This window comes from Hylobates moloch, unplaced genomic scaffold (assembly GCF_009828535.3).
Source record: "Hylobates moloch isolate HMO894 unplaced genomic scaffold, HMol_V3 SCAFFOLD_3, whole genome shotgun sequence".
NCBI classification, from domain to species: domain Eukaryota; kingdom Metazoa; phylum Chordata; class Mammalia; order Primates; family Hylobatidae; genus Hylobates; species Hylobates moloch.
In genome coordinates, this window is record NW_026652278.1 from 165836797 (window position 1) to 165863011 (window position 26215).

The window sequence follows — 26215 nt, forward strand, 5'->3', positions numbered from 1 at the left end:
GACTTTGGCAGGCCAAGGCAGGAGGATCACTTGAGTCCAGGAGTTCAAGACCAGCCTGGGCAATATACCAAGACCCTATCTCTAAAATATATATATATATATACACACACATATATATATATATTTTAAATTAGCAAGGCATGGTGGCTAGTGCCTTTAGTCCCAGCAGCTCAGGAAGCTGAGGTAGGAGGATCACTTGAGCCCAGGAGTTCAAGGCTGCAGTGAAATATGATTGCGTCACTGCACTTCAGCCTAGGTGGCAAAGTGAGACCTTGTCTCTAAAAAAACAAAAATAAATTAAAAAGAGTCAATATTTGCAAAACACTGCAAACCTTTCCTGGTACATGAAATGCCTTTAATACACCTAACCTACCAAACATCACAGCTTCATGAGGCCCTCCATAAATGTGCTCAGAACACTTACATTAGCCTATAGTTGGGAAAAATCACCTAACACAAAGCATATTTTATAATAAAGTGTTGAATAATTTATTGACTACTGTACTGAAAATTAAAAACAGAATGGCTGTATGAGTACTCAAAGTACAGTTTCTACTGGGTGTGTGTCACTTTTGAACCATCATACAGTCAAAACACTGTTACGCTGAGCCATCCTAAGTCAGCAACCACCTGTGTATATGCTCTCCTGGTTTAACTGCAGTGCAGTGCTATGCTTATGAAATCACTTAGAAATTGACATTCTGTTTTAATGTGTTGTATTTCAGTTTTCAAAAAAGAATACACTTTATAATTTACAAAACTATATGGAGTCATAAACTTCATAGATTTATATGTAGATATGAATCTTTGGTTAGAGTTGTCGGTAAATTTGAAAAGCTACGCATTACCCTCAAATTTATATAACGCTCTACCTTTAACAAAGCAATTTTATATAGCTTTCATCTTGGGGTGTCCCCTTACAAAATGGATGCGTGGACTTGGGTAGGGCTCACTTAACTATCTAATAATGGAGTTTTTAAATATAGACACTAGAATATATTCTGCTGTTTGTTCCAAAAACCCTCTTCTTCGTTTCTCTTATCCCACTCACGTCCAAATATAGCATACCAAAAACAGAGCCAAAAACAAGATCGTCTGTGACATATGTGTCCTGTCACAGACAAGGACAGATTAAGAGGACCAGAACACAAAATGTGTGTATACTAAGTAGCTCAAAGACAAGGGCAAAACTTTAACGCAAGGAAAATACATTCAGAGCTTTCCAAGTCCCGATTTCTTCTGCTTTTACAGTTCAGCCTAGTTAGTCGTCCTCCACCACCCCCTCGCCCCATGCGCGTTTGCGTTTTCTTAATAAACCCACAGCAAGACCTAGGGCGGGGGTGAACCACAGCGCATGCGCCGAAGGGAGCGCCCTCAACAGCTAGGGTGCTGTTTGGGCGGGGCCTGGGCGGGGCCAGACGCGCGCGAGATTTGAATTTCCTCTGCGTGCAGTCAGTGCCTACGCAGAGGTTGAGTTGCACGGCGGTATTCTCACCAGGCCCTGCAACCAGTGGGCCACAGTGCCGGCCACAGAGATGGTGGAAGGACCAGGCTGTACTCTGAATGGAGAGAAGATTCGCGCGCGGGTGCTTCCGGGCCAGGCGGTGACCGGCATGCGGGGAAGCGCTCTGCGGAGCCTGCAGGGCCGCGCCTTGCGGCTCGCAGCCTCCACAGCTGTGGTCTCCCCGCAGGTGAGCTACTCCTCTAACAGGCCATGCAGTCAGCAGGGGGAAATGGAATAAAGACCCCATCAGGGTTCCAGGATTTAAAGTGTCATCTCTTTGCTCTGGCCCAGGTTTCCTGGGGTCCTACCTTTCACAAAGTTTATCGTCACTTTACTGTAGGCAGAAGTCGGTCCTAGCGCGCCTGCGCAGGAGAGGAGGGCTAGCGTTCTGGGCTCTAGCTGCCTGAGCCAGATGCCCTAGGGGAATCCAGTGAAGGTGTTTTATCCGAGTCAGCTTACTTAACTTCCTTATGATACCCACATGGTTTCCCATGTCTACAGCTGCATTTTTTACTGTTGATGTTATCAAATCTCTGCTACCTCTGATATGTTTTTTTCGTCCCATTTTAAGCTTTTAGCATAAAATTCTACTTGCTTGCTTGCCTAATCTGCAATTGGTAAGTATATCACAACTAGTATATAATTCTGAAACTACACGTAGAAAATTTAGCACTAACTTCTCACTCAACTTCATATTGCCATCTATTTAAGGGGCAATGAAACCCAGTTCTGGTTCCCTTAAGTGAATTCATTTCTTTTTAAAGTAGACTAGCACAGCTTTTTGCCACTCAGGCATTCATTGCAGACGATGTGGTATTCATTTGGCCAGAACTTGTACTAAAAATATTCTGATTAAGGCATCATGTTTTAAAAGCCCTTTAGATGTGTGGATGATTGTATTTCATGCCTACGTGCAATATTGTACTGTATTTCAATTTCTTCTGCAAAGCTTCCTCACAGCCTTTGGTCCTAGAAGAAAAAGTTGCCTGCTATGAAATTAGCATATGCTTACAACTTGAAAGAAATGAGGTTCTAAGTCTAAGAAAATATATTTTCAAACTTGGGAAAAAAGAATAAGTTTTACATCTCCTTCCAGTTGCCCTTTTGTTTATTTTGATTTGATATGCTAGTAAGTACTCTGTACCTATTTTTTTATTATTGTTATAGTGTTTCTAAAATCATTTCAGGGTACTTTCAGGGTACCACAGAGATGGATTTTAGATGGTTTCTTAAGAATATTAATATTTATGAAAATTACTCATTCAACAAAATTTTGAATACTCAAGGCACCTAGGGAGCAAAAACAAATACTTCCTCTTTTGGAGCCTATACTTTAGTTGGGAAGATACAAAGACATTCATTAAATAATCGCCTAAAGAAATATAAATTAATAAGTTCTGTGAAGGAGAGATAACATGGTTCTTTAAGGAATTGTAGGAAGATCAGGGAAGGCTTCCCCAGGGAAGTAGCCAAGCTGAGGTGTGGGCCGGGTGTGGTGGCTCACGCCTGTAATCCCAGCACTTTGGGAGGCCGAGGTGGGCAGATCACCTGAGGTTGGGAGTTCAAGACCAGCCTGACCAATGTGGAGAAACTCCATCTCTACAAAAATAAAAAATTAGCCAGGCGTGGTGGTGCATGCCTGTAATCCCAGCTACTCGGGAGGCTGAGTCAAGATAATCGCTTGAACCCAGGAGGTGGAGGTTGCAGTGAGCTGAGATCGCACTGAGTCAGAATAATCGCTTGAACCCAGGAGGTGGAGGTTGCAGTGAGCTGAGATCGCGTTATTGCACTCTAGCCTGGGCAACAAGAGCAAAACTCTGTCTCACACACACACACAAAAAAAGCTGAGGTTTGCAGGGTGAGTAGAAGCTATGCAGCTCAGGGATTGGAAAAGGAAAAGACTGAAAGAAAGCCAGAGCAGGCACTGCCCTCTCATTTAGGAGACGACTGCAGAAATCCAGGTGACAAATTTGGGGTCAAGTGTTGGTGGTGGAGATGAAGACAAGAGAATCACTATTTTAGAACTAAAGATGGGAGGGCTAAGCAATGGATATGACATGAATATACTTAGGGATATCATCATTTACATCACTCAACCACAACGTATTTTGTGTTATATGCTAGCTCCTGCGGATACAAAGATGAGTAGGATATGCTTTCTGCTGTGAGAGTCTGACCTAATGTTTTAAATAAATATCACCTCATTGGTATTTAGGAAAAATAGCTTAAACATTTCCTTTTAAGTATTGTTGTGATTATCTCTGATGGTAGGGCATGAGATGCTTTTACATTTCATTCAGTCATGAAAAAGGATAACCCTATGATAAAGGATTAACCTGATTCTACAGATGAGGCATATGAGGCTCAGAGTGAGTTTAAATAAGTTTGCCCAAGATCACATGGCTAGTAAGGGGCTAAACCAGGGTTTGATTTTTCTTTAAAACTCCAAAGACTACCATCTTAACCATGCCATAGCTCCTCTCAGCCATAAAAGATTCAGTAGGATCTTTATTGCTTTTTTAGCATACAGTGGTAGGAACACCATAATGCTCAGCATGTAGTAGTGGTTATTTATTAAATAGAAAAGTGCAACCTTGGATTTTTGGCTGTGTCTACCACCATTTTTAGTTTTGTTCAGTTGAGTCAATTCTCTTATATCTATTCTGGTAATTCTCTTCTAACAGCTTCTATGGCCATGTTTGGATTGCACAAAAGAGTGCAGCCTGATAATATAATACAAATGCTTCAGTAATGGTTAGGCAATTATTAACATCACTTAGCAGCAATACTCAGTAAGTTATACCCCACACATAAAAAGCCTGGCATTTAAAGGTATTATTTTTGATACCTTGATAGAAAGAGGCATTAAAAATTGGAATAGGTCTTTGTGGTTAGGATCAGGAATCTGGTTCTATGGACACTGGATTTTGAAATCAATATGGAAGGAATACATACTTTGAGGCTGTTGGTAAACTTCTAAATAATTTACTATGGCTTCATTTTCTGGGCCTTTGATCTGAAAAAAAAAAAAACATAACCTTTTGTAAACATGAAGAGTCTTTTGCATTTTAGAGGGATCCATAGTAAATTTCATTAAAACATGGTAGGTTGTCACAAACCTCTGGCAAGATCATTACTGTAACAGATGATCCCATGTCTCCTAGGCATTTATGCCAAAGAGTTAAAGCTATTTAAATGTTTCTGCTACTGGCTTGAAATGATTAGTTTTCACAAGGCAGCATTTAAAAATAATTTAATAACTGCATACTGCATTCTTTACAGTGCAGTAAACATGGAAAAAGTTACTAATGAGAGCTAAAGAAATATTTAATGGGCATTAAAAATAAAATATTTAAACCTCAGATAATCATACCAAAAAACAAACCAAAAAACACTACTTCAGTAGCTATTGCCATAATGAACTGTTACTCTGTCATATAGCATTCCTCTTTGTTCCAGTATAAAGTTTCTAGAGAACACACTTGAATGCATGTCTCCCTGTGACAGCTGATCCTCATTTTGAGAAAACCTAGCCATAGAAGATCCCAGCATCTGCTAGTCATGGATATACTATATTATTTTTCTGAGTTGTGATCCACTGTCTTGTCAGCATAAAATTGTGCAACAGTGTAAGCAAATTGCATAAAACTCTGCTGGAGATTGTGGAAACTTATAGTAAGAAACAATATTGGAATATAAATGAACATATCTGGTTAATGAGCTTTGAAGAGTCAGTCCTTTGATTTTAATTGTTGGGTGGATACAATATTTTAGTGAAATCATATTTAATCTGCATGTGTTTTCAATCTCACAAAACAGGATATGAAACAGTTTATAAGCATTTTATTTGAAACATGGTCTGATTATTTCCATCACTCCTTAAATTTGATACATGTATTTAATATGCCAGCTATTTCTCTTTATATGTGCTTCACAGTGTCAGGAACTGAGGAGACATTTAATAAAAGTTGAATGGATGGAGAAGAGCAAGGTTTTGAATAGTGCAAAATGATTAAAGATTTAGAAATAAATTCCATTTGGAATCTTTCACTATGAGAATGTGTATATTTTGTTATGCATGTTATATGAAATTCCTACTACCAGAATATAAACCATGTAGTAAATTTTCCTTCTTCAAAGTGGGGAAAAAAAATCGTGGCTCATTTTATTGCCATTATTTAAAGAAATGAGCTAATCTACAGAGATTCATTTTCCAGCAAAATGAGGCTCATTTCTTTAAGCATCTGAAGGGGATTTCTAAATAATTTAGAGAACATGCATTATATACTTCCTTACCTTCTTAAATGGGTACTGATAATGATTTCTCCTTAATGACTCAAGATCATCATTATCGGTATCCAGAATCCTATGGAATCATGAAACAAGGGATAACAGAGAACAGAAACATTCTTACAAAGGAGGAAAAAGGGGAGGTGATTTTCCATGGCCATTGTAACTTTTTATCCAAGATGAACATATTCGGTATGCTGTAGAGAAAAGAACATCTGATCATCTTGATTTTGAATTCCCATTTCTTTGTTACTTCCTCGTCTGGAGATGCTTATTGTCACATCTTAGCTTATTTGGTCAGGATTAAATTAAGCAGCATATAAAATTCTTAGCTTAGTGCCTAGCAAAATAAACACCCTGGGAATTGTTCCTTTTTCTTCTGGATCAGAGCTTTCTCACCAGACCCATTTATCTGAGGAACACCCTATTTTTATGAAGGGTTTGTAATCATTTGGTGCCTTCAGATAAGGTACAAAGTCTTTAGTGTCTGAGTAGGTGCTTGAAGGTCTTGCACTTAGAAAATTGTAGAATATGTTTTTGATGAATGGGCCTGAAGACCTCTATTTCGGTGTTTAGAAATCACTTTAGAATTATATTCTTTGATGACTTCGATTGGTATATAAGTGATCTCTGATTAAAAAGTGTTGTAGGCTGGGCTCAGAGGCTTACGCCTTGGGAAGCCCAGGCAGGCGGATCACGAGGTCAGGAGATTGAGACCATCCTGGCTAACACGGTGAAACCCTGTATCTACTAAAAATACAAAAAATTGGCCGGGCATGGTGGTGGGCGCCTGTAGTCCCAGCTACTCGGGAGACTGAGGCAGGAGAATGGTGTGAACCCAGGAGGTGGAGCTTGCAGTGAGCTGAGATTGCGCCACTGCACTCCAGCCTGAGCAACAGAGCGAGACTCCATCTCAAAAAAAAAAAAAAGTGTTGTATTGGGGGGGAAAGTGTGTGAGGAAAAGAGGAGAGAGTATGAAAGTAAATATGGTATTTTCTTCTCTATAGGGAAAATACTTAAGTGCACTAGAGTTGAAACGTTTATCTATGGAAAAGTCTTATTCTGCTCTGAAAAGTTTATCTTCCTTGTCCACCCATGGATAGGCAGGATAAATGATAATCAGCAGAATAAATCATGTGCTGTCTCTGAAAATATATGTTGTTTTGAAGATTTCACATTATTAAGCCACTTGAAAATAGGAAGGTGAACCCTTCTCAATCATACTTAAAATTGTGTCAAAGGAGATTTTCATCTTTATTTCAGGAAAAAATAAAAAGGATGAAATGTTCAAATAATACAGTAATGGATTATAAGGGTCAACATGAGAAAGTCAAGTGTATATTGGACAATTGTGTATAGTCATAGCAAAGATAACAGGCTTATGGAAATTAGTTTTTGAATTTGGGCAGCAAAAGCTTGTAGAAAGAAGTGATAACCCTAGGTTTTATGGTAGGACAAGTGAATATCTTATAAATCTTAGGTTTATTGCAAAAGCTTGCCCAGTTTGTACACAATAGCTCTTAAAACAAGTAGAGCAAACCATTACCGGCATACCAGAATTTTGCCTTAAGATGGAGTTTTAAAAGAACAGTGAAAGATATATGCAGGTGTTTGCAATGGCCAATCGTAAGTTGAAAATTTTATTTTATCCCAAGTATATTATCCAGAGCTGATTATTTTAGAAATGATAGAGTACCAGGAATCCGCTGACTTGGGTAAACCATCTGCATGATAGACAACTGAATAACAAAATCTTGATGTGTCATTTCAAAACCAAAATTAAGCACAGTAGTACCACCTATCCACAGAAGGTGCATTCGAAGACACCCAGTGAATGCCAGAAACCATGGATAGTATCAAACCCTATATATGCTATCTTTTTTCCTATACATACAACCTATGATAGTTTAATTTATAAATTAGGTACAGTAGGAGATTAATAGCAATAACTAATAATAGAACAGTTATAACATTATACTGTAATAAAAGTTAATGTGGTATCTCTCTCTGTCTTAAAATATCTTATGGTACTGTACCACGAGTAACTGAAACTACAGAAAGTGAAACCTTGGATAAGGGAGAACTACTGTATTGGATTAGATCTTTTTAGAGCAACACTTTAAATGCTAAGTAAACATGTCAAATAAAAACCAGGCATTCTAGGACTGGTTGCTAAACACAGAGGAACTCCTCCCTAAACCTTCCCATATGGTTCATTTAATTTTATGGGAAATTTTGGTAAGTAGAGTATTTTACTTCCATTGTAGCTTTTAGTAGTCATGAGAATTTGGTCCTCCTGTGTTTAAATCTCACTCCATGACAGGTAATTAGAAAATAAGATATTGGGATGTTAATGAATTTTAAAAGGAGATTACTAAGTAGATGGTAGAGTAGAAGATTTTGCCAAGATATTTTGGGAAAAGTCAAGCAGGATGGGGATGGTGGGAGGGGAAGCAGTGAATGTATATTTTAAAACCACACTTGGTTTTCAGAGCTAAAGGAGGAGGCATCTATTTAATCCCCCAAATGTTCACTGAACCTCAGGCATTGTGTAAAGCCATCAAGGATATTAGCTAAACTTGTTACTGTCCCCAGAGAGCTTATAGACAGGGAAGAAATGCAAGTCACAGACAAATAATAAGTCAGTATAGTAAGTACTATGACAGTGGTTTAGAAAATACCATGCGAAATTTGGCAGGTAGAAAGCCTCAAGATTATCCTACTGTCCAGGCGGGGAAACCCTAGGCCCAGAGAGAATTACAAACTATATATGTGAGCAAGGAAGAGGTTTTACTAACGTTTTATTTTAATAGCCGAGTACCATGGGGTATTAAAAAAGGAATTCTTAAACATATTCAAGCCAAGGTCATATAGCATCTGTAGCTAGAAGAGTTTCTGCTGCACTGAAGTCATTTGATATTTTTAGGTTAATGTTTTTCTCTAAGTTAATATCTACCTGTGAATTCCTTTACTTGCTCTTCTGTCAACATGTATGTTACAATATTAACATTCATCAGGCGATAAACATCTTTTTTCAACATTGGTAATTTCAGAGTTTTCATTTTTTAAAGATCATATTGTATGTTGTTTTTAATTGCAGAGAATAGGGTAAAACACCAGTAGAGCAAATAAGACATGTATTACACCTTTAAGACTTTAGTTGGAGGTTCTCTTTGAGGCTCTGTCAGCTAGGACAACGTATTTCAATGTCCATTGACAGCCATGTGAAGATATATAATGGTCTCATGCATTTTAAGTATATTGGGGACTTTGCATTTTTGACTCCTTTTCCTTTCACAACAGAATTTATTTACAAGGGAACATATTACCTTTTTTCTTGTTAATAAGTGGCACGGTAACCATAAGGTTTGAAGCACTAGCCACCAAAACTTTGTTTTGCTAAATGGCCACATCATTTTCCACAGTTAGAAAACTTTCTTTTTTTTTTTTTTTTTTTTGAGATGGAGTCTTGCTCTGTCACCCAGGCTGCAGTGCTGTTGAGAGGTCAGCTCACTGCAGCCTCCACCTCCTGGGTTCAAGCGATTCTCCTGCCTCAGCCTCCCAAATAGCTGGGATTACAGGCATGCACCACCAGACCCGGTTACTTTTTGTGTTTTTAGTAGAGTTTTCATCATGTTGGTCAGTCTGGTCTCAAACTCCTGACCTCAGGTGATCCGCCTGCCTCGGCCTCCCAAAGTGCTGGAATTACAGGCATGAGCCACCATGCCTGGCCACCATGGTTAGAAGTTGCTAAAATCTCTGATAGATGACAGTAGATTTGCAGATATAGATGTCTGTTCCAGGATAACCTCTGATGCCTTGAGGCGTAAATCCTGGAAATAATAAAAACTTTTTTGAAAAAAGCCTATCCCTCAGCATTGGTTATGAGGGATGTTTCAGCCGTCCTTTTCATAAATTGTACATGGAACTATATTCCCCACAGTGTAGGTTCTATAGAGTCTTGAGGCAGGATCTTATAGGCTCATTTACCACATAGGAGTTCCCTGGGGGAAAATCTCTGGTAGAAATCAGGATGGCTAGTTTTGAGTCTCTTCCTAATAAATATTATTAGGAGTCCTAAGCATTTTAATATTGGGGTAAAAAGAAGTTCAGGTTTCCATTAAGAACCCTTACTTTTGTCAGTTTTTTCCTGTTTGTTTTTTCAGTTGATCTCACCTGAAATGTATGTCATATGGTGGTTTGAGGTTAAATGGTACAAAAAATTTTACACTTATTATTTTTGTAAGTATTTTGGTTTGCCAATTACAACAAAACTCAATGGGGCACTACTGCTGAATTAGATTTGGGCATTTTGATAATGGGGCAGTTGTCTTCATGGAGTAGAAAACTTCCCCAGGAAATTGGCAGTTTTCAGAACTGATAGAGTAAAATCAGAAAATCTATCTACTACTCTTCCTCTTGTTCTCTGGGCGTGGCATAGCAGGGCCTTTGCTTTGTCATTCCTTTTGCCTGGATCATGGCTCACTTATTTAAAACTTGCCCAAATTTCAATTCCTTGATGAAATTATGACTGCTCCTTTAAAATTGCAACCTGTTGCACCCTCCCCCAATCTTGATCTCTCCTTTTCATCTCCATCTCTTTCCCGAATGTTCTAGCATACTGTGTTACTGTGTTTATTGCCTACTCTTTTTCTTTGCTAGAACATAAACTCCATGAGGGCAGCTGGTTTTAGTTGTTTTATTTATGGATGCATCCCGAGCATCTAGAACAAGGCCTGACACATAGTGGAGGGTCAGTAAGCTTTTCTAAAATGAGTTTATCCAGGTAAACAGCCATTTTTAATGGGGAGAAGGATCATCTTTCCAGATGTCATGTGCCACTTTTGTTGTAGACAAAGCCAAGTGAATAACATGAACTGTTACAGATGTTGGCTTTTGGAGTTTTTAAATAAATGGTGTAAGTTCTTGTCAAAGCTGTTAACTTGGTGATGTGAGCAGACTTCACATGAGACATTTGGGACTCATGTACTATGTTATTAGGTGTTGTGACAGCACTGTCTGTTTCAAGGTTGCTTCTCTGTCTCTTTGCTAGTAGCCATTATAAAACCTGGTAAAGTCAGAACTAAGTAGAAGAATGAAGGTCCAGGTAGGGAGAAGACAAGTAGTGAGTGCAGGCCAGTCAGATGGTTTCCCATCTTGGAAGAAGGGAAGAGAGCCAGTCAGGTGCAGTGAGAAACAGTGATGTGGCAGCTGACACAGAATTTCGTCTATCTAATGATAGATGTTGAGTTTCAGCTTTAACTTTTTAAAATTTCTTATTTTTAATTACAGTAGGCTTTTGGGGGAACAGGTGCTGTCTGGTTACATGGATAAGTTCTTTAGTGGTGAGTTCTGAGATTTTGGTGCACCCATCACCCGGGCAATGCACACTATACCCAATGTGTAGTCTTCTATCCCTCACGCCCCTCTGTCCATCCCCTCAAGTCCCTAAAGTCTAATGTATCATCCTTATGCCTTTGCATCAGATGTAACTTATAAAACTTAAAGGGGTAAAGGAGATTAAAGCACAGGAGTGGCAGTAGTAGCAAATTCTTTCCTACCGAAGAAGCAGGGAGCGCTACTATATATGAGAGAGAGACAAGGGTGTGTGTGTGTGTGTGTGTGTGTGTGTGTGTAAAATGGGGTAACATTCATCACCTGGCCTCTGCTGGGAGCTGTAAGAAAAGCTAGAAGATTTCACAGGGTATGGCTGAACCAAGTTGCTAGTAAAGAATATTGGAAAAAGATAAGAGATTGTTGACATTGGAGTGGTGGGGAAACAAGGCTCTGACCATTGACTTATAAATGAGGGTTTAAAATGTTAATAAGAACTTAAATCTGAGATCCTGAAAATGTACAACCTAATCTATACTGAGACAAAGATCTATATCAGCTTTGTATATCATCATCTTAAAAGTGTCCTGGCAAGTTTATAAGAACTTTTTACATACTGATTGGTTGTCATGGAAACCTACCTTAAAACCCACTGTTGTAATCTATACTTGGCCTGAAGTGTATTTAAGTGACTTAAAGTCTCTTGTTAGGGAGAAAAGCATCAAGATTCTTGGTGTTTCTCAATTCAGGGCTCTAAAAGATTGACTTATATAAAAACAAGGCAAATGTGTTTTTTCCTCACTGAATACTCAAGCCTGCCTTCCCAGTGCTTGATAATTATTGATAGGTACTAGAGTTCATCCCAGAAAGGGCAACCAAAGACTGAGCTTTGAGGACATGGCGGCATATACCTACAGTCTCCAACAGGTTCTTTTTTTGTGATTTGTGCAGAACAGGAAGTGACTGCTGTCTTTTTTTTTTTTTTTTTTTGAGACGGAATCTCGCTCTGTTGCCCAGGCTAGAAGGCAGTGGCGCGATCTCGGCTTGCTGCAAGCTCCACCTCCCGGGTTCACGCCATTCTCCTGCCTCAGCCTCCCGAGTAGCTGGGACTACAGGCGCCCACCACCACGCCCGGCCAATTTTTTTTGTATTTTTAGTAGAGACGGGGTTTCACCGTAGTCTCGATCTCCTGACTTCGTGATCCACCCGCCTTGGCCTCCCAAAGTGCTGGGACTACAGGCGTGAGCCACTGCGCCCGGCCTGCTGTCATTTTTAATTACTCCTGTGCATTTAATTTATCTGTCATTCTAAGCCAGTGATTGATTCTCCAGTTCTTAAACAAAGGAGGGATATATAAAGCCAGTCGCCTGAACTTTAGGCAGTTGGAAAATTCTGGCATTGACTGTAGCTATGGGTTTAGTGGAAGAATAGTGTCTTGTCTCTTTTTTTTTTTTCTTTATCTCCTTGTTATCTCTCTTTGAGCTAAGTACTGTGATTGTATCTTAACAAAGACCAATTTAGTGAAATAAAGAATAGAGTGGACATGCCATCTTAAGCATTTAGAATGACAAATGTCTGTAAAACCAAAAGTTTGAGAATCACTGAACAATATCATTTCACTCTAAATTGAGGAAAAATTGTGACTTGTTTCTAGACTCTGTATCTAAAGCTGTTTTATAATTATATCTTGACATTTCCCCACTCCCAGTGCCCACCAAGGTTTCATTCAGAATCTTCTGAGGATCCTTAGGCCCACTTGAGAAAAACAGTAAAGAAGTTAGAGGTAAATGAGGATATTACCTTAGACTGAGTTAATGCATAGATGTAATTCTGTGTACCCTATTTTATCTTGTATAATAATTATGCATGTCTTAAGTTTTACATTTTTTATTACATTTTGAGTAATAAATAATGTTTATAAAACATATATAAATAATAAAAAATAATGACATAAGAAACACCAGTATACATAATGCTCAGTTTAAGAAAAAGGGCATTACTAAAATCTAAACCAAACTCCCTTTCTTTTCTTCTCCCACAGAAGAACCTACATTTTATATTTTTGTTTTCTATTTAATTCATGTTTATAATTTCCTCGAATATCTTATAGGATTCCGCCTATACGTTGTCATTCTAACAATGTATTTTGTTTGGTTTTGCAAGGCTGATTGGGGAAAGGAGAATATGAGTTTATTTTTTCTTTATTCTTAACATTGTGCTTGGAACAGGACAGGTCTCAAATTAGATTCCCTTACTCAGGGGGCCCCAGGTTTTTATCTCTGATCTCCTGCACCCTCACAAGATGCGAAAATTGAAGCTCTCATTCCTTAGTTTCAATCAGTGCCCTTAGGATAGATGCTGGTTTCATAGCTCTCCCTACTACTTCTCAGGGGTCTCTCCCACTTTTAGTTTTTGACCTTTTATTATTTCATACTAGCTTAAAAGTTCATCGGTGCAGTTAAAAATATTTTGTTATCATATTTTATCATCTGTCATTTGTAGCTGTTTTTATCTGACCACTCTTTCAGGGAACTTGGCTATATACTTCTGGAAATGGAAGAACCTACATTCCAGTTTTTAGTTTTAAAACATTCGTGTTGTATTCCTGTGCTTTCTTTTCATATGCACAGAGCTATATGGTCCTGGAAGAAACTTTATTTTGATTGTCTACCAATTACTTTTTTTCACTTAATTTTTTTGGCCTCTCTCTCTTGAAATGACTGCATAGTAATTTGACAAAATGTCTGTAAACAGCCGATTACATTACATAACTTGTTGGAGATTATTCTCATTGGAATGCACCTGGGCATGAAGTAATATAAACACATTTAAGAATGAAATTATAATTTTGCTTAGAGTTTGTGTGTGTGTGCTTATGTGTGTACATGTATTTTCTACTAGGCTGCTGCACTGAATAATAATGATTCCGGCCAGAATGTCTTGAGCCTGTTTAATGGATATGTTTACAGTGGCGTGGAAACTTTGGGGAAGGAACTCTTTATGTACTTTGGACCAAAAGCTTTAAGGTAAGATAAGCCTGTAGGATACATCTTATCTCTCTATGTTTAAAGATGCGTAGAAGGCTAGATGGAGTTTGCCGGGTGTCACATTTAATCATATAGGAAGTACTGTGTTTTTAAGAGGGCTGCAATATGAGAGGTTGTGATTCTATCATGGAAATCAATAAACAGCAGAAGAATAAATTCTGATGTCATCATTACTTGGAAGACAGTCATTTTACAGGGCTTCCCAAGATGTATTAGAGCAACATATCTGTTTTGCTAGTCCCCAAGCTCCCTATACCACAAATCTCTCCTTGTTTTTACCAAATGCTTATTGTATTCAGTGACATCGGTTACTTTATATTTCTGACAGGCCCTAGTTTGGTTTAAATGTATCACTTGATTTTTAAATATTTTTCTGGCTTCCTGCTTTCTCTGAAGCCTTGAATGGAATTTGGAAATTTACTTAGAGAATGTAAAAACTTTCCAGAGAAATAACAGGTTCTCCATTGTTTCACAGTTCCCATGGAAATTCATGGCTAATATACTGGCAGAGAAGGACTAGCAACCTACTCCCTTTGTTGACTTAATGATAAAAAAGTCAAAAGATATGTAATTGTGATGCATGATCACATATTTAATTTTTGCAGGAAAATGAAAGCAGCCTTTGAGTTAATATGTCTACCCAATCTCATTCTGTCTTTTCTGAGTTTAGCCTAAGCTTTTGCCAACTGTAAAAATTGATACTGCTTCCTCGAATCAGTTTTAGTGCTGTTTAAAGATACTGACCACAGTTATCACCTTTTTCTTGAAAGAAAAGACCTGTTCCTGGACCCCGTGCTAACCAAAGGTGAATAATTGTCACAAAGAGATGATATTATATGATTGTTCTTTATTGCATCTCATCTACCACATATTTAGAGTAATCCACGGTTTATGTAATTGCTTTTCCTTTGAGGCGTTCTCTTTTCATTGTCAGCAGCTGCTGTCCTTGGACAACATTGTCACTTCATGGTTTTTCTTAGTCTGGAATTGATAACGTCAGCATATGCCGAGTTGTTCATGCAGTAATGATATATTGCAGGTTACATTGCTGCTGTAGTAGATTGATGTGATTGAAAACTCGTAGCTCTGGATAGAGTAGTACACAATGGGATCTATGCACGATAGTTGAAAACATTGATATGTTATTGATTCTCTGGTGTTAGGTACAGATTTATTTCTGTAAGACGAGAGGGGGTTTTTATCAAGTGCTCTCCACCAGACTGACTAAGGGGGAAGTCATTTATCAGCACAGGGCTGTCAGTAAGTGTTCCATGAAGTTCTAAACAAGGACAATCACTTCTTCAAACTCACTGAACTAGTGCCCTCCCTGGAGAGTACCTATGTCAGTATATGGGTGGGAAAAATGCAGTGGCTTGCTTCCTTTCAATTTCCTGCAGCCATAACAACTATTGGACGTAACAATTCAAGGTCAATGGCAGATCTGCTGTTGGAATCTGAACCTAAAATCATTTGCTCCCCTTTCACAATGTAACAGGAGTTCAAAAAATGTATTTCCAACCTGTGCTTCTTAGAGGAATGGATAACTCTCTCAAAGACATGTGATCTTTTTGTGAGGTTGCAGGTCTGTGCACCTGCAATAGAAATGTAGTCTTCATTTTTGACTTCTGCCTCCCACCCACCTGGCTCATCTGCATTTGATAGAGCATATAGCAGGGAACATGTTTAAAGGTTGCTCACAGTTTTCCCTTGATACCCAACTTTTCACAAGCAAAATTGCCCGCAGAGTTTAATCATAAAAGTATGTGCATCTCACAGGTTGGGCCATGAATCTCCTGGGATTCATCTGTTGAATCTCCTGGGATTCATTTGTTAATGAAAGTAGAATACAAGCATAGCCCTCTAAAAGAATCTGCCCTGTAAAAATCCACACATCAGAAAGATACAAATTAGAGAGTGATTACTTCTCTACCTACTAAGTGATATATTCAAGTGCTCCTGATAGTGCCAAGGAATACTAAAAATTATTTGATATACATTTATTTTAGGAGCACTATTATGGTGTTATGTGTGATTAATACCTGTACAACTTCTGAACACTTTCCAGTAACTCTTCAACTAAAACAACACAAACGCCACTTGAAGTTTTTGCTATAAATGTAACAAGTACTCAGTAGAGAAAACTGAAAAATAATGAAAATAAGTGTAGAGTAATACATTCTCAATCCCACTACCAGATAAAATCTTCATTAACTTTGGATGCATACATTGCCACATTGCCAGTATAGTGTGTGCAGATATTTATATGCATGTTCATCCAGCTGCACTCACACTTAAGCTATCATTTTAATTAAAATGGACATAGCTGTTGCATTTTGGACTAAAATTTAAAAGATAGATAAAGAAGTATATTTTTCCAAGACCCTTTGCTGTTTCAGTTTGTGATTTACATGACTCTGGCTTTTGCAGTTATATGTGCTCAGAGACCAGAAACTATATCTGAGATATTTTGGAGGCTTTGCCATTTTAGAAATGCCTTATACATGATTGATTTTATAATTTATTGGGGTTTAAGTATGAACCTTAAAAAAACAGTTATGCAAGAGATAATATAATGATTCTTTTTAGTTTGCTGAAATGTCTTTATTGAATCCATCATATATTACTTATAAAAGAGTTTTACAGCTTCAACATAGTTTCTGTACTGTCATATAACATGTTAGGAGAAATAGAAGTGTACTTTTTCTCTGTATAATACTTTAAGATTCATTCATATTGTTTGAAGTATCAGTGGTACTTTCTTTTCTTTTACTAAGTAGTCTCCCATTGTATGAATGTACCATATTTTGTTAATTCATTCATCAGATGATGGACATTTGGATTGTTTCAAGTTTTTAATATTATGAATAAAATGTTATGCATATTCACATGCATATGACATATATGTGTGGACATATATTTTCATTTCTTTTGGATAAATACATTGGATTAGAATTTCTAAGTCATTTGATAAGCATATGTTTGACTTTAAGAGGAATTGCCAAACTGTTCTTAAAAGTGGTGGTACCATTTTACATTCTTACCAGCAGAGTATGAGAATTTCAGTTACTCAGCAGCTTTGCCGGCACCTGGTATTGTCAGTCGTTTTAATTTTAGCTATTCTAATAGGTGTACAGTGTATCTCATTATGATTTTAATTTTCTTCTCCCTACTAACTAATGATATCTGATGCAATGTGCTTATTTCCTGTTTGTATATTTTATAGGGTGATGTGTCTATTAATTTTTTCCTTTTTTATTGGATATATTTTTGTATTATTGAGTTATAGTATTCTGTACATATTCTAGATGTAAGCCATTTATCAGATACATGTTTTGCAAGTATTTTCTCCTAATCTGTGGCTTTTCTCTTCATTTTCTTAACCATGTCTCTTGAAGATTAAAAACTTTTAAGTTTGATGAAACCTAATTTATCAAATTTTTTTTCATTGTTCATTCATAGTTTTTGTGACCAGTCTAAAAAATAGCTGCCTAATGCAAATTAATCAACATTTCATTGTTTTCTTCTGGAAGTTTTACAGACTTAGCTCTTCTGTTTAGGATTATGTTCTATTTTGAGTTCTTTTTTGTATATGGTACAAGGCAGGAGTTGAACTTTGTCTTGTTGCATGTGTATTTTCCAGCACTATTGTTGACAAGATTATCCTTTCTCCCTTGAATTTCTTTGCAACTTTGTTGAAAATTAGTTGACCATATATGTGTGAGTCTATTTCTGAACTCTCCATTCAGAAGAATATCAGATAAAATGATGTTCTTTTATCATTTTTTGTGTCTGTCCTTTCACCAGTAATACACTGTCTTAATTAAAGTAGCTTTAAAGTCAGTTTAAATTAAGTAGTGTCAGTCCTCTGACTTTATTCCTTTTTTTTCAAAATTGTTTTTTGTTATTTTAGTTATTTAGACTTAGCTTGTTGATTTCTTTTTTTTTTTTTTTTTTTTTTGAGATGGAGTCTTGCTCTATCTCCCAGGCTGGAGTGCAGTGGCACAATCTCGGCTCACTGCAAGCTCTGCCTCCCGGGTTCAAGCGATTCTCCTGCCTCAGCCTGCTGAGTAGCTGGGATTACAGGCACCTACCATCACGTGCAGCTAATTTTTTTTTGTATTTTTAGTAGAGATGGGGTTTCACCATGTTGGCCAGGCTGGTCTCGAACTCCTGACCTTGTGATCCGCCCACCTCGGCCTCCCAAAGTGCTGGGATTACAGGTGTGAGCCACCGCGCCCAGCCAGCTTGTTGATTTCTACAGAGTTCTTTCTGGCATTTTGATTGGCCTTGTGTTTGATCTATAGATCAATTAGGTGATAATTCACATGCTAACATTATTGTCTTCCACTCCATGAACACAATATATATTAATATGTATTTAGATCTTTCTTCATTTCTTTATCAGTATTTTGTAATTTTCAGTTCCAGACATATTTTATATTTGTAACTAAGTGGGTTTTTTTGGAGCTATTGTAAAGGGTACTTTTTAAAATTTGAATTTCTAATTGTTCATTTGCAGTGTATGGAAATACAATTTTTGTATGTATATTGACCTTGTATCCTGCAACCTTGCTGATATGATCTGGCTCTGTGTCCCCACCCAGATTTCATCTTGAATTGTAATTCCCACGTATCGAGGTACGGGGGGCGGGGGCATGTAATCCCCATGTGTCAAGGGAAGGAGGCGATTTGATCATGGGGGCAGTTTCCCCCATGCTGTTCTTGTAATCGTGAGTGAGTTCTCACTAGATCTCATGGTTTTATACGGGGCTCTTCCCCCTTCTCTTTCTCTTCTCTCTCCTGCTGCCGTCTGAAGAAAGTCCTTGCTTCCCTTTCACCTTCTACCATGATTGTAAGTTTCCTGAGGCCTCCCAAACCATGTGGAACTGCCAGTCAATTAAGCCTCTTTCCTTTATAAATTATCCAGTCTCAGGGAAGTTCTTTACAGCAGTGTAAAAACAGACTAATACACTTGCTAAACTCATTATAGTTCTAGTCGCTTTTTCTTGTATACTTTTAGTATTTTCTATGTAGATGATCATATCATCTGTGAATTAAAGCAGTTTTATTTTTCCTTTCTAATATATATGCCTTTTTTTAAAAAAAAATTTACTTCAAGTTCTAGGATACATGTGCAGAACGTTCAGGTTTGTTACATAGGTATACATGTACCATGGTGGTTTGCTGCACCTATCAACCTGTCATGTAGGTTTTAAGCCTCGCATGCATTAAGTGTTTGTCCTAATGCTCTCCCTCCCCTTGTCCCCCACACCCTATATGCCTTTTATTTCTTTTTCTTGTTCTATTGCACTGGCCAGGACCCCCAGCATGATGTTGAGTAGTAGTGGTGAGAGCAAATAAGTTTGCCTTGTTGTCTGTGATACTAGCTTGATTTTCTTTTATTAAATCAAAAAATTACCCTTTTATTTCTAATTCATTGAATTTTTCAAGTATTTTTTCTGCATCTATTGAGATCATCATATTGCCTTTCTTACTTCATTTGTTTATGTGTGGAATTCTATATTGATTGATTTTTAAATTTCGAATGAGCCTTGCATTCCTGGAATATACTCCACTTTGTCATGATGGATTATCCTTTCTATATGTTTCTGGATTCGATTTGTTAATATTTTATTGAGGACTTTTGCATGTGTCTTCATAAGAGATATTGCACTATAGTGTTATTTTTCTGTTACTGCCTTTGTCTAATTTTGGTATTAGGGTAATGATGGCCTCTAACTGAGTTTTATCTGATATTCCAGAAACATTTGTGTAGATTTGTTATTGGTATAACATCAACTGGTCTGATGTATTTGGAGTTCCAGAAAGGAAAGAGAAAAAAACAAAACAGAAGACATTTTTAAAAGAAGTAATGGCCAAGAATTGTGCAGGATTAACAAAGCTATGGAACAAGGTGACATAATCTAACATTCTTGTAACTGTCATCCTAGAAGAAAGAAACAACAGAACAGAAGACGTCTTTGGATTTAAATGGCCAAGAATTTTCTAAACAAACCACAGATCCAAGAAGCTAAAAGAACCTCAAACCAAACCAAATGTCCCTCACACACACCTAGCCAATGTGCTAAAAACCAAAGATGAAGAGAAAGCGCTGGAAGCAGAGAAAAAGAAACATTACATATTAATACAAAGGAACAAAGCTAAGAAATACATTTACAGAAATTATATAAGACAGAAGACAACAGAGCAAGTTTGCTGAAAGAAAAACCTCTCAACTCAGAATTCTAAACCCATCTAAAATGTCTTATTAAAAATGAAGGTATAATAAAGACTTTTTTGAAAAAAAGAAGCTAAGAGAATGTAGTAGCAGGAGATCTGCAGTGCAAGAAAAGTTAAAGTCTGTCCAGCATAAGGGATATAATAACAGATAGAAATCTGAATCTACAGAAAGAAAAAACTGGGAATGGGAAACTTGGAAGTAAATATAAAAGATGTTTTTCTCTTATGTTCTATATCTAAAGCAAGCATAATAACAATTTATTGTGGACTTTATAACATATGTCAGAGTAAAATGCATTGCAACAATAGTACAAATAATGAGATAGGAAAATGATGGTACACTACTTTAATGTTGTTGCAATATACATTTTGCATATCATTTGAAGTTACACTGTGATACAAGTTATCTCAGTGATAACTTGCATCACAGTGTAAGATGTGTGTTATAAAACCTAGAGCAATTACTAAAAAAAATTCAAAAAGTGGTAAAAGTAATAAGCTGCTAATGGAGATAAAATAGAATTTTTAAAAATGCTCAATCCAAAAGAAGGCATTAAAAGATGAACAAAGAATAGATGGAACAAATAGAAAACAATAGTAATATAGTATATTTAAATCAAAGCATAAAAATAATCACATTAAATGTAAATAATCTAACTGTCCCAATTATTTGGCAGAAATTAATTGAATAAAAAACACAAGACCCAACTATAACGTGCCTATAAGAAAACCACTTGAAATATAATGATGCAGGTTAAAATAAAAGGATGGAAACAAATACTATGGAAACACTTATCAAAAGAAAGCTGGAGTAGCTAGAATAAAATCAAAGTATATTTCAGATCAAGGAATATTACTGGGGGTAAAGAAGGACATTAAATAAAGATTAAGGGGTTAATTCATCAAGAACATATAGTAATCCTAATAGAAATTCCAAAGATGTAAAGCAAGAACTGCTAGAATGGAAAGGGCAAAGAGAAACTAATATCGTTGAATAATTCAACACTCTCTTGTCAGTAACTGATAGAACAAGTGGGCAAAAATCAGCAAGGATAAAAGACCTGAGCAACACTGTCAACCACCTTGACCTAACTGACAAGTAGAGAACATTCCACCCAACAACACATGCTTTCCAAGTGCACGTGGAACACTCAGCAAGATTGACCAGATTATGGACAGCAAAATGAGTCTTAACAAATTTAAAAATATTGATATCATGGAAGAATCCTCCCTGACTACAACAGAATTAAACTAGAAATTATTGAGATACCTAGAAAAATCTTTTTTTTCTTTTTCAAATGGAGTCTTGCTCTGTCACCCAGACTGGAGTATAGTGGAGCGATCTCCGCTCACCGCAGCCTCCACCTCCCGGGTTCAAGTGATTCTCCTGCCTCAGCTTCTTGAGTAGCTGGGATTACAGACGCCTGCTACCATGCCTGGCTAATTTTTATATTTTTAGTGGAGATGGCATTTCACCATGTTGGCCAGGCCGGTCTCGAACTCCTGACCTCAGGTCATCCACCTGCCTTGGCCTCCCAAAGTGCTGGGATTATAGGCGTCAGCCACTGCTCCTGGCTGAAAAATTTTAAGTATTTGGAAATCAATGTGCTTCTAAACTCATGTGTCAAATATATCACAAAGGAAGTTACAACATATTTTGAATTGAATGAAAATGAAAATGCCAGATCAAAATTTGTAGGACACAGCTAAAGCAATGCTTGAGGGAATGTCCTAGCATTAAATGTTTATTATAAATGAATAAAATTCTGTAAGATTTAAGCTTGCATATAAAAAACTTGAAGAGTAAGAGCTAATTAAACCCAAAACAGACAGAAGGATGGAAATAATGAAGATAAGAACAGAAATCAATGGAATTTAAAAATGAAAGCAATAGAGAAAAAAGATCAATGAAGCAAATAATTGGTTCTTTGAAAAGCATAATAAAAATGAATGATACCAAAAATTGGTTCTTTCAAAAGTGTAATAAAAATGATAAACTTTTAGCTCAATGCAGTCCAATATAAACATGGGAGACATATATATAATTTAAAATCTTCCAATAGCTGCATTAACCAAAGCAAAAAGAAATCAATTTTAATAATGTATTTTATTAACCTATGCAAAATATTTCAAATATAAACAATATAAACAATTGTTGATAAGCTATGTAACATTTTTTTTTATACTAAGTCTTCAGAATCTGTGTATTTTATAATTGGAGTACACATTAATTTGAACTAATAACATTTCCGGTGCTCACTTGCCACATGTGGGTAGTGGCTACCATATTGGACAATACCGCTCACAAATAAACACTATGAGGAATGACAAAGGGAACATTACTGCAGATCCTCAAGTTGTTATTTCAATAGAAATAGGACACTATATATTACATAACAAATTTATGTCCATGAATTCAACAACTAAAATAAATGCACAGATTCCTTGAAAGACACAAATTATCAAAACATACTCTAGAAAAGTAAATAATATGAGTTATTTTCTATGTGTTTTAAATAAGTTGAGTTGATAGTTTAAAACCTCTCAAGAAAGAAAACTCCAGGCATATTTAAGGAACGTGCTCTGTTTTATCTTTTTCATCCTTTTTTCTCTTTCTTAGGTTTGGATAATTTCTATTAATCTATATTCAGTTTCACTTATTCTTTCCTCTGCTCTGTGCAGTCTGCTGGTCTGCTCATTGAAGAAATGTCTTATCCCTGCTATCATGTATTTCTGTTTCTCTGCTGAAATATCACACCTGTTCATGTGCCTTTATACTGGATCCTTACATATGTTAAATCATTAACATATTAACTAATATATAATATCAAATTTGATTAAGAATCAATATTTTAAGTTTAAAATTAGTTTAACATTACTTTTAAATCACCTGTCTCATAGATATGACATCTGGTGCATCTTTGGGTCTGGCTCTGTTGACTGCTTTATCTCTTGATATCTTTATCTCTTGACACTTTTTTAATCTTTATGTGTATATATGTGTCTTATAATTTTTTTGAATCCTAGACATTGTCTATAGAAGACAAAAAGCTAAATCCCAGACACCATGTATAGACAAATAAGAGCTAAATTATATTTAAGCTCAGAAACAGTCATGCCTCTTCTATCAGTCATTAGTGTCGGGGATTGAGTGAGTCTAGTAAAGTAGTTGACCTTGGTTTGAGTTTTGCTTTGTTGGGGTTGGCTTCAGTGCACCAACAACTTCAAAACCCCAGCTGCTACTGCTACTTTATGCCTTGTGTGTGGTCGGGTTTGGCAGTGGATGGTTTCTCTATGTTGCTGCTCAACTCTCAGCTTTCAGCACATCTTGCATATTCATGTCACAGAGAAAGTCCCTCCGTGTTCTTACCTCTCCACCATGTAGGCTGCTGTCACTTGTGACTCAGTGGGAGGCTCATGATGGAGATAGTGGGGATTTTTACTTCTGGACTAGCCTGAGACTTGGGCAGGCCTTTGTGTATGTAGAACCCAAGGTTGCAGTTTTCTTAGGGTTACTGTCCCTTGCCCTCCTATGGCAGCCAAACTCTGCCTTGCACCTGTGGGTGTGCTTGGGTCAGAGAGCTTCCTACCTGTCTTCTAGTGGGAGCAGATTTCTCTTTGTATCATCACAGTATTTTGTGCCAAAGCCTATTTTCTGTTTCAGCTCTAGGGACAGACGGCTTTTGCTTCTACCTCACCCTCAACAGGCCAGGGTACCTTTGCCTGGGCTGGGTGGCCGAAGGGTTTCTGCTGCTCTCCTGTGGCAGACTGCTTATGGTTGTTATTCAGTATAAGACATATTGTTTGCGCAGAGGAAGTTTCCTGTTCCTCCCTCAAGGACAGATACGACCTTTGTTTCTACCTCTCCCTTGGCCCCAGCAGCTTAAAGACTTTTTAAGACTTGGACTTCATCTGAAAGAAGTGTTCAGGAAGCAGACAGAGTTTCATGAAGACAGGTGTCATGCCACCAAGAGCAGCTCTTTCAGGTCTCTTGCTGTCACTCACATCTTTCACATGGGCCCACGAGTGTGTATTCTCCTTGTGTCTGGGGCTCCGGGGATTCTAAACTGTCACACCAGCCCACATTCAGTATCTAAAAATTTGTTGAAAATTTTGCAGTTTTCTGCTTTCCCATTTTTATAGTAGCCTTCTCTTCCTCTTGTGCTCTGCCATAGGTGAAACAATTTGTGTATTCTGACTTTACTTTCCATGGCGGGGCTTGTCACATTTTGGAATTTAGCTTACCTGGTTGCGTTGCAATCTCATGTCTCTGATGGGCTTAAGAAAATGTATGATTTTGTAGATAATGTGATTTTTTTCTCCTTGTTGGAGTGGTAGCTATGTTCACCTTCAGCCTTCTGTATCCTAAGTAGAAGCAGAACTCCTTTTTTTCCTTCAGCATTATTAAAACCGTATCTTTTTACATTCTCTTTTTTTAAATTCCCAGCATAGGTTTTACAACTATTATATTCTACATTTTCCACTCTTTATTACCCTTAGGACACTTCTGACCACTTGAAAATTTTTATAGGCAGTTGCCTTATTTGCAAAATGTAGTTGTCATTAATGTGAAACTGTGACAGTACTGCTTTGTTTATGCTATTTGTGCTTGCTTAAGGATGTTCAGATTATTCTGACAGTGATAGCTTGGAGAATACGGCTGATTCTTAAAATAGGATCAGGGCTTATTTACTAGTTTCTTTAGGAAGATATTTCTAATGAGAGGAATTGTCTTACTATTAATTGAATTTTTAGTTTGGGCACATTTTCATATTAGAACTTGGTTGCAAGTGACAGAAGCCCAACTCAAGCAAGTTCAATAATTATTTATTATCTTTTGTTGACTTTGGCACCAAAAACTTTTTTAAAATTTAAAAAAGCGTATGGAGTATCTTACAAAACCTGAAGAGAATACAGGCAGGCTTGAAGGAGAACTAAAGCAAGCAAAGCCTAAAAGCTATTAGGATTCTCTTCATTTCTTCACTCTGCTCCTCACCGCAATCTTCTGTAGTCTTCCTCTCTGCAGGGAGACCTTCCTTTGCTTTGCTGGTGCTCACATTGGGAATCATTCCCGTAGACAGCTCTCATATTAGATCTCTTAATGCTAACAGGATCTCCTTGGGTCCTACATCTTTAAATTCATCAGAAAAATTGATGAATCCAGCTTGGGTACTGATGGATCTAGCTTGGGACAGTTGTCCATTTCTGAATCAACTGTATCAAGGGCACAGGATCTGAGAAAACGACAGAGACCTGTTCAGGTTAAGCCTAATGCCCACCCGTGGACCAGGCCACTGTGGTTGGCAGGTAGACTTCTATGATGCAGAACGAATTGTCTCGGGTAACCTTTTGGGTTGGTAGAAGGAGCTTGAGATAGAAATAAGGATCTGATAAAAGTTTCCTAAACTAATTAATTATGAGACATCTTGAAAAGCAAATGAAACCCTAAAAATGTCTTTTCTTTACGTAGTATGGGCCTATGTCCTGGTTTAAAAAAAAATCAGTATCAATTGTTGTCGCAGTATAGATGTTTACTGTGCCTCAAATATTTTCATGATACTGATATATTTTTTGTAGTTTAAGATCAAAGGTACTTAGTAATAAACCCACGAGATGTGTTGGTTTATTGGGGCTCAATGATAATATCTAACTAATAAAACAAAATGGACAAAAGTAAAATAAACATTTTGTGCACTTTTTTCCTAACAATGAATTGATTTATAAGACAGAGCCATACCTATTTGATCTAAGGTTCTTGCTGGGGCTACTCCTGCATTTGAATTTGAGACTTTTTATGTGG

At 37.2% G+C, this 26215-nt stretch overlaps 1 protein-coding gene across 2 annotated transcripts in view; it reads left to right on the top strand.

Moving 5' to 3' along the window:
* The first annotated feature begins 1454 nt into the window (after positions 1-1454).
* Positions 1455-26215, top strand: part of NEIL3 (nei like DNA glycosylase 3) — a 56860-nt gene continuing 32099 nt past the window's right edge. Inside the window, exons 1-2 of one of the 2 annotated variants that reach the window (XM_032148958.2) lie at positions 1455-1691; positions 14030-14154. In XM_032148958.2, the coding sequence (XP_032004849.1) occupies positions 1536-1691; positions 14030-14154 (281 nt within the window). In that variant the 5' untranslated portion in view covers positions 1455-1535. The remainder of the gene's footprint in view (positions 1692-14029; positions 14155-26215) is intronic. The other variant, XM_058436905.1, reaches the window with a different exon arrangement.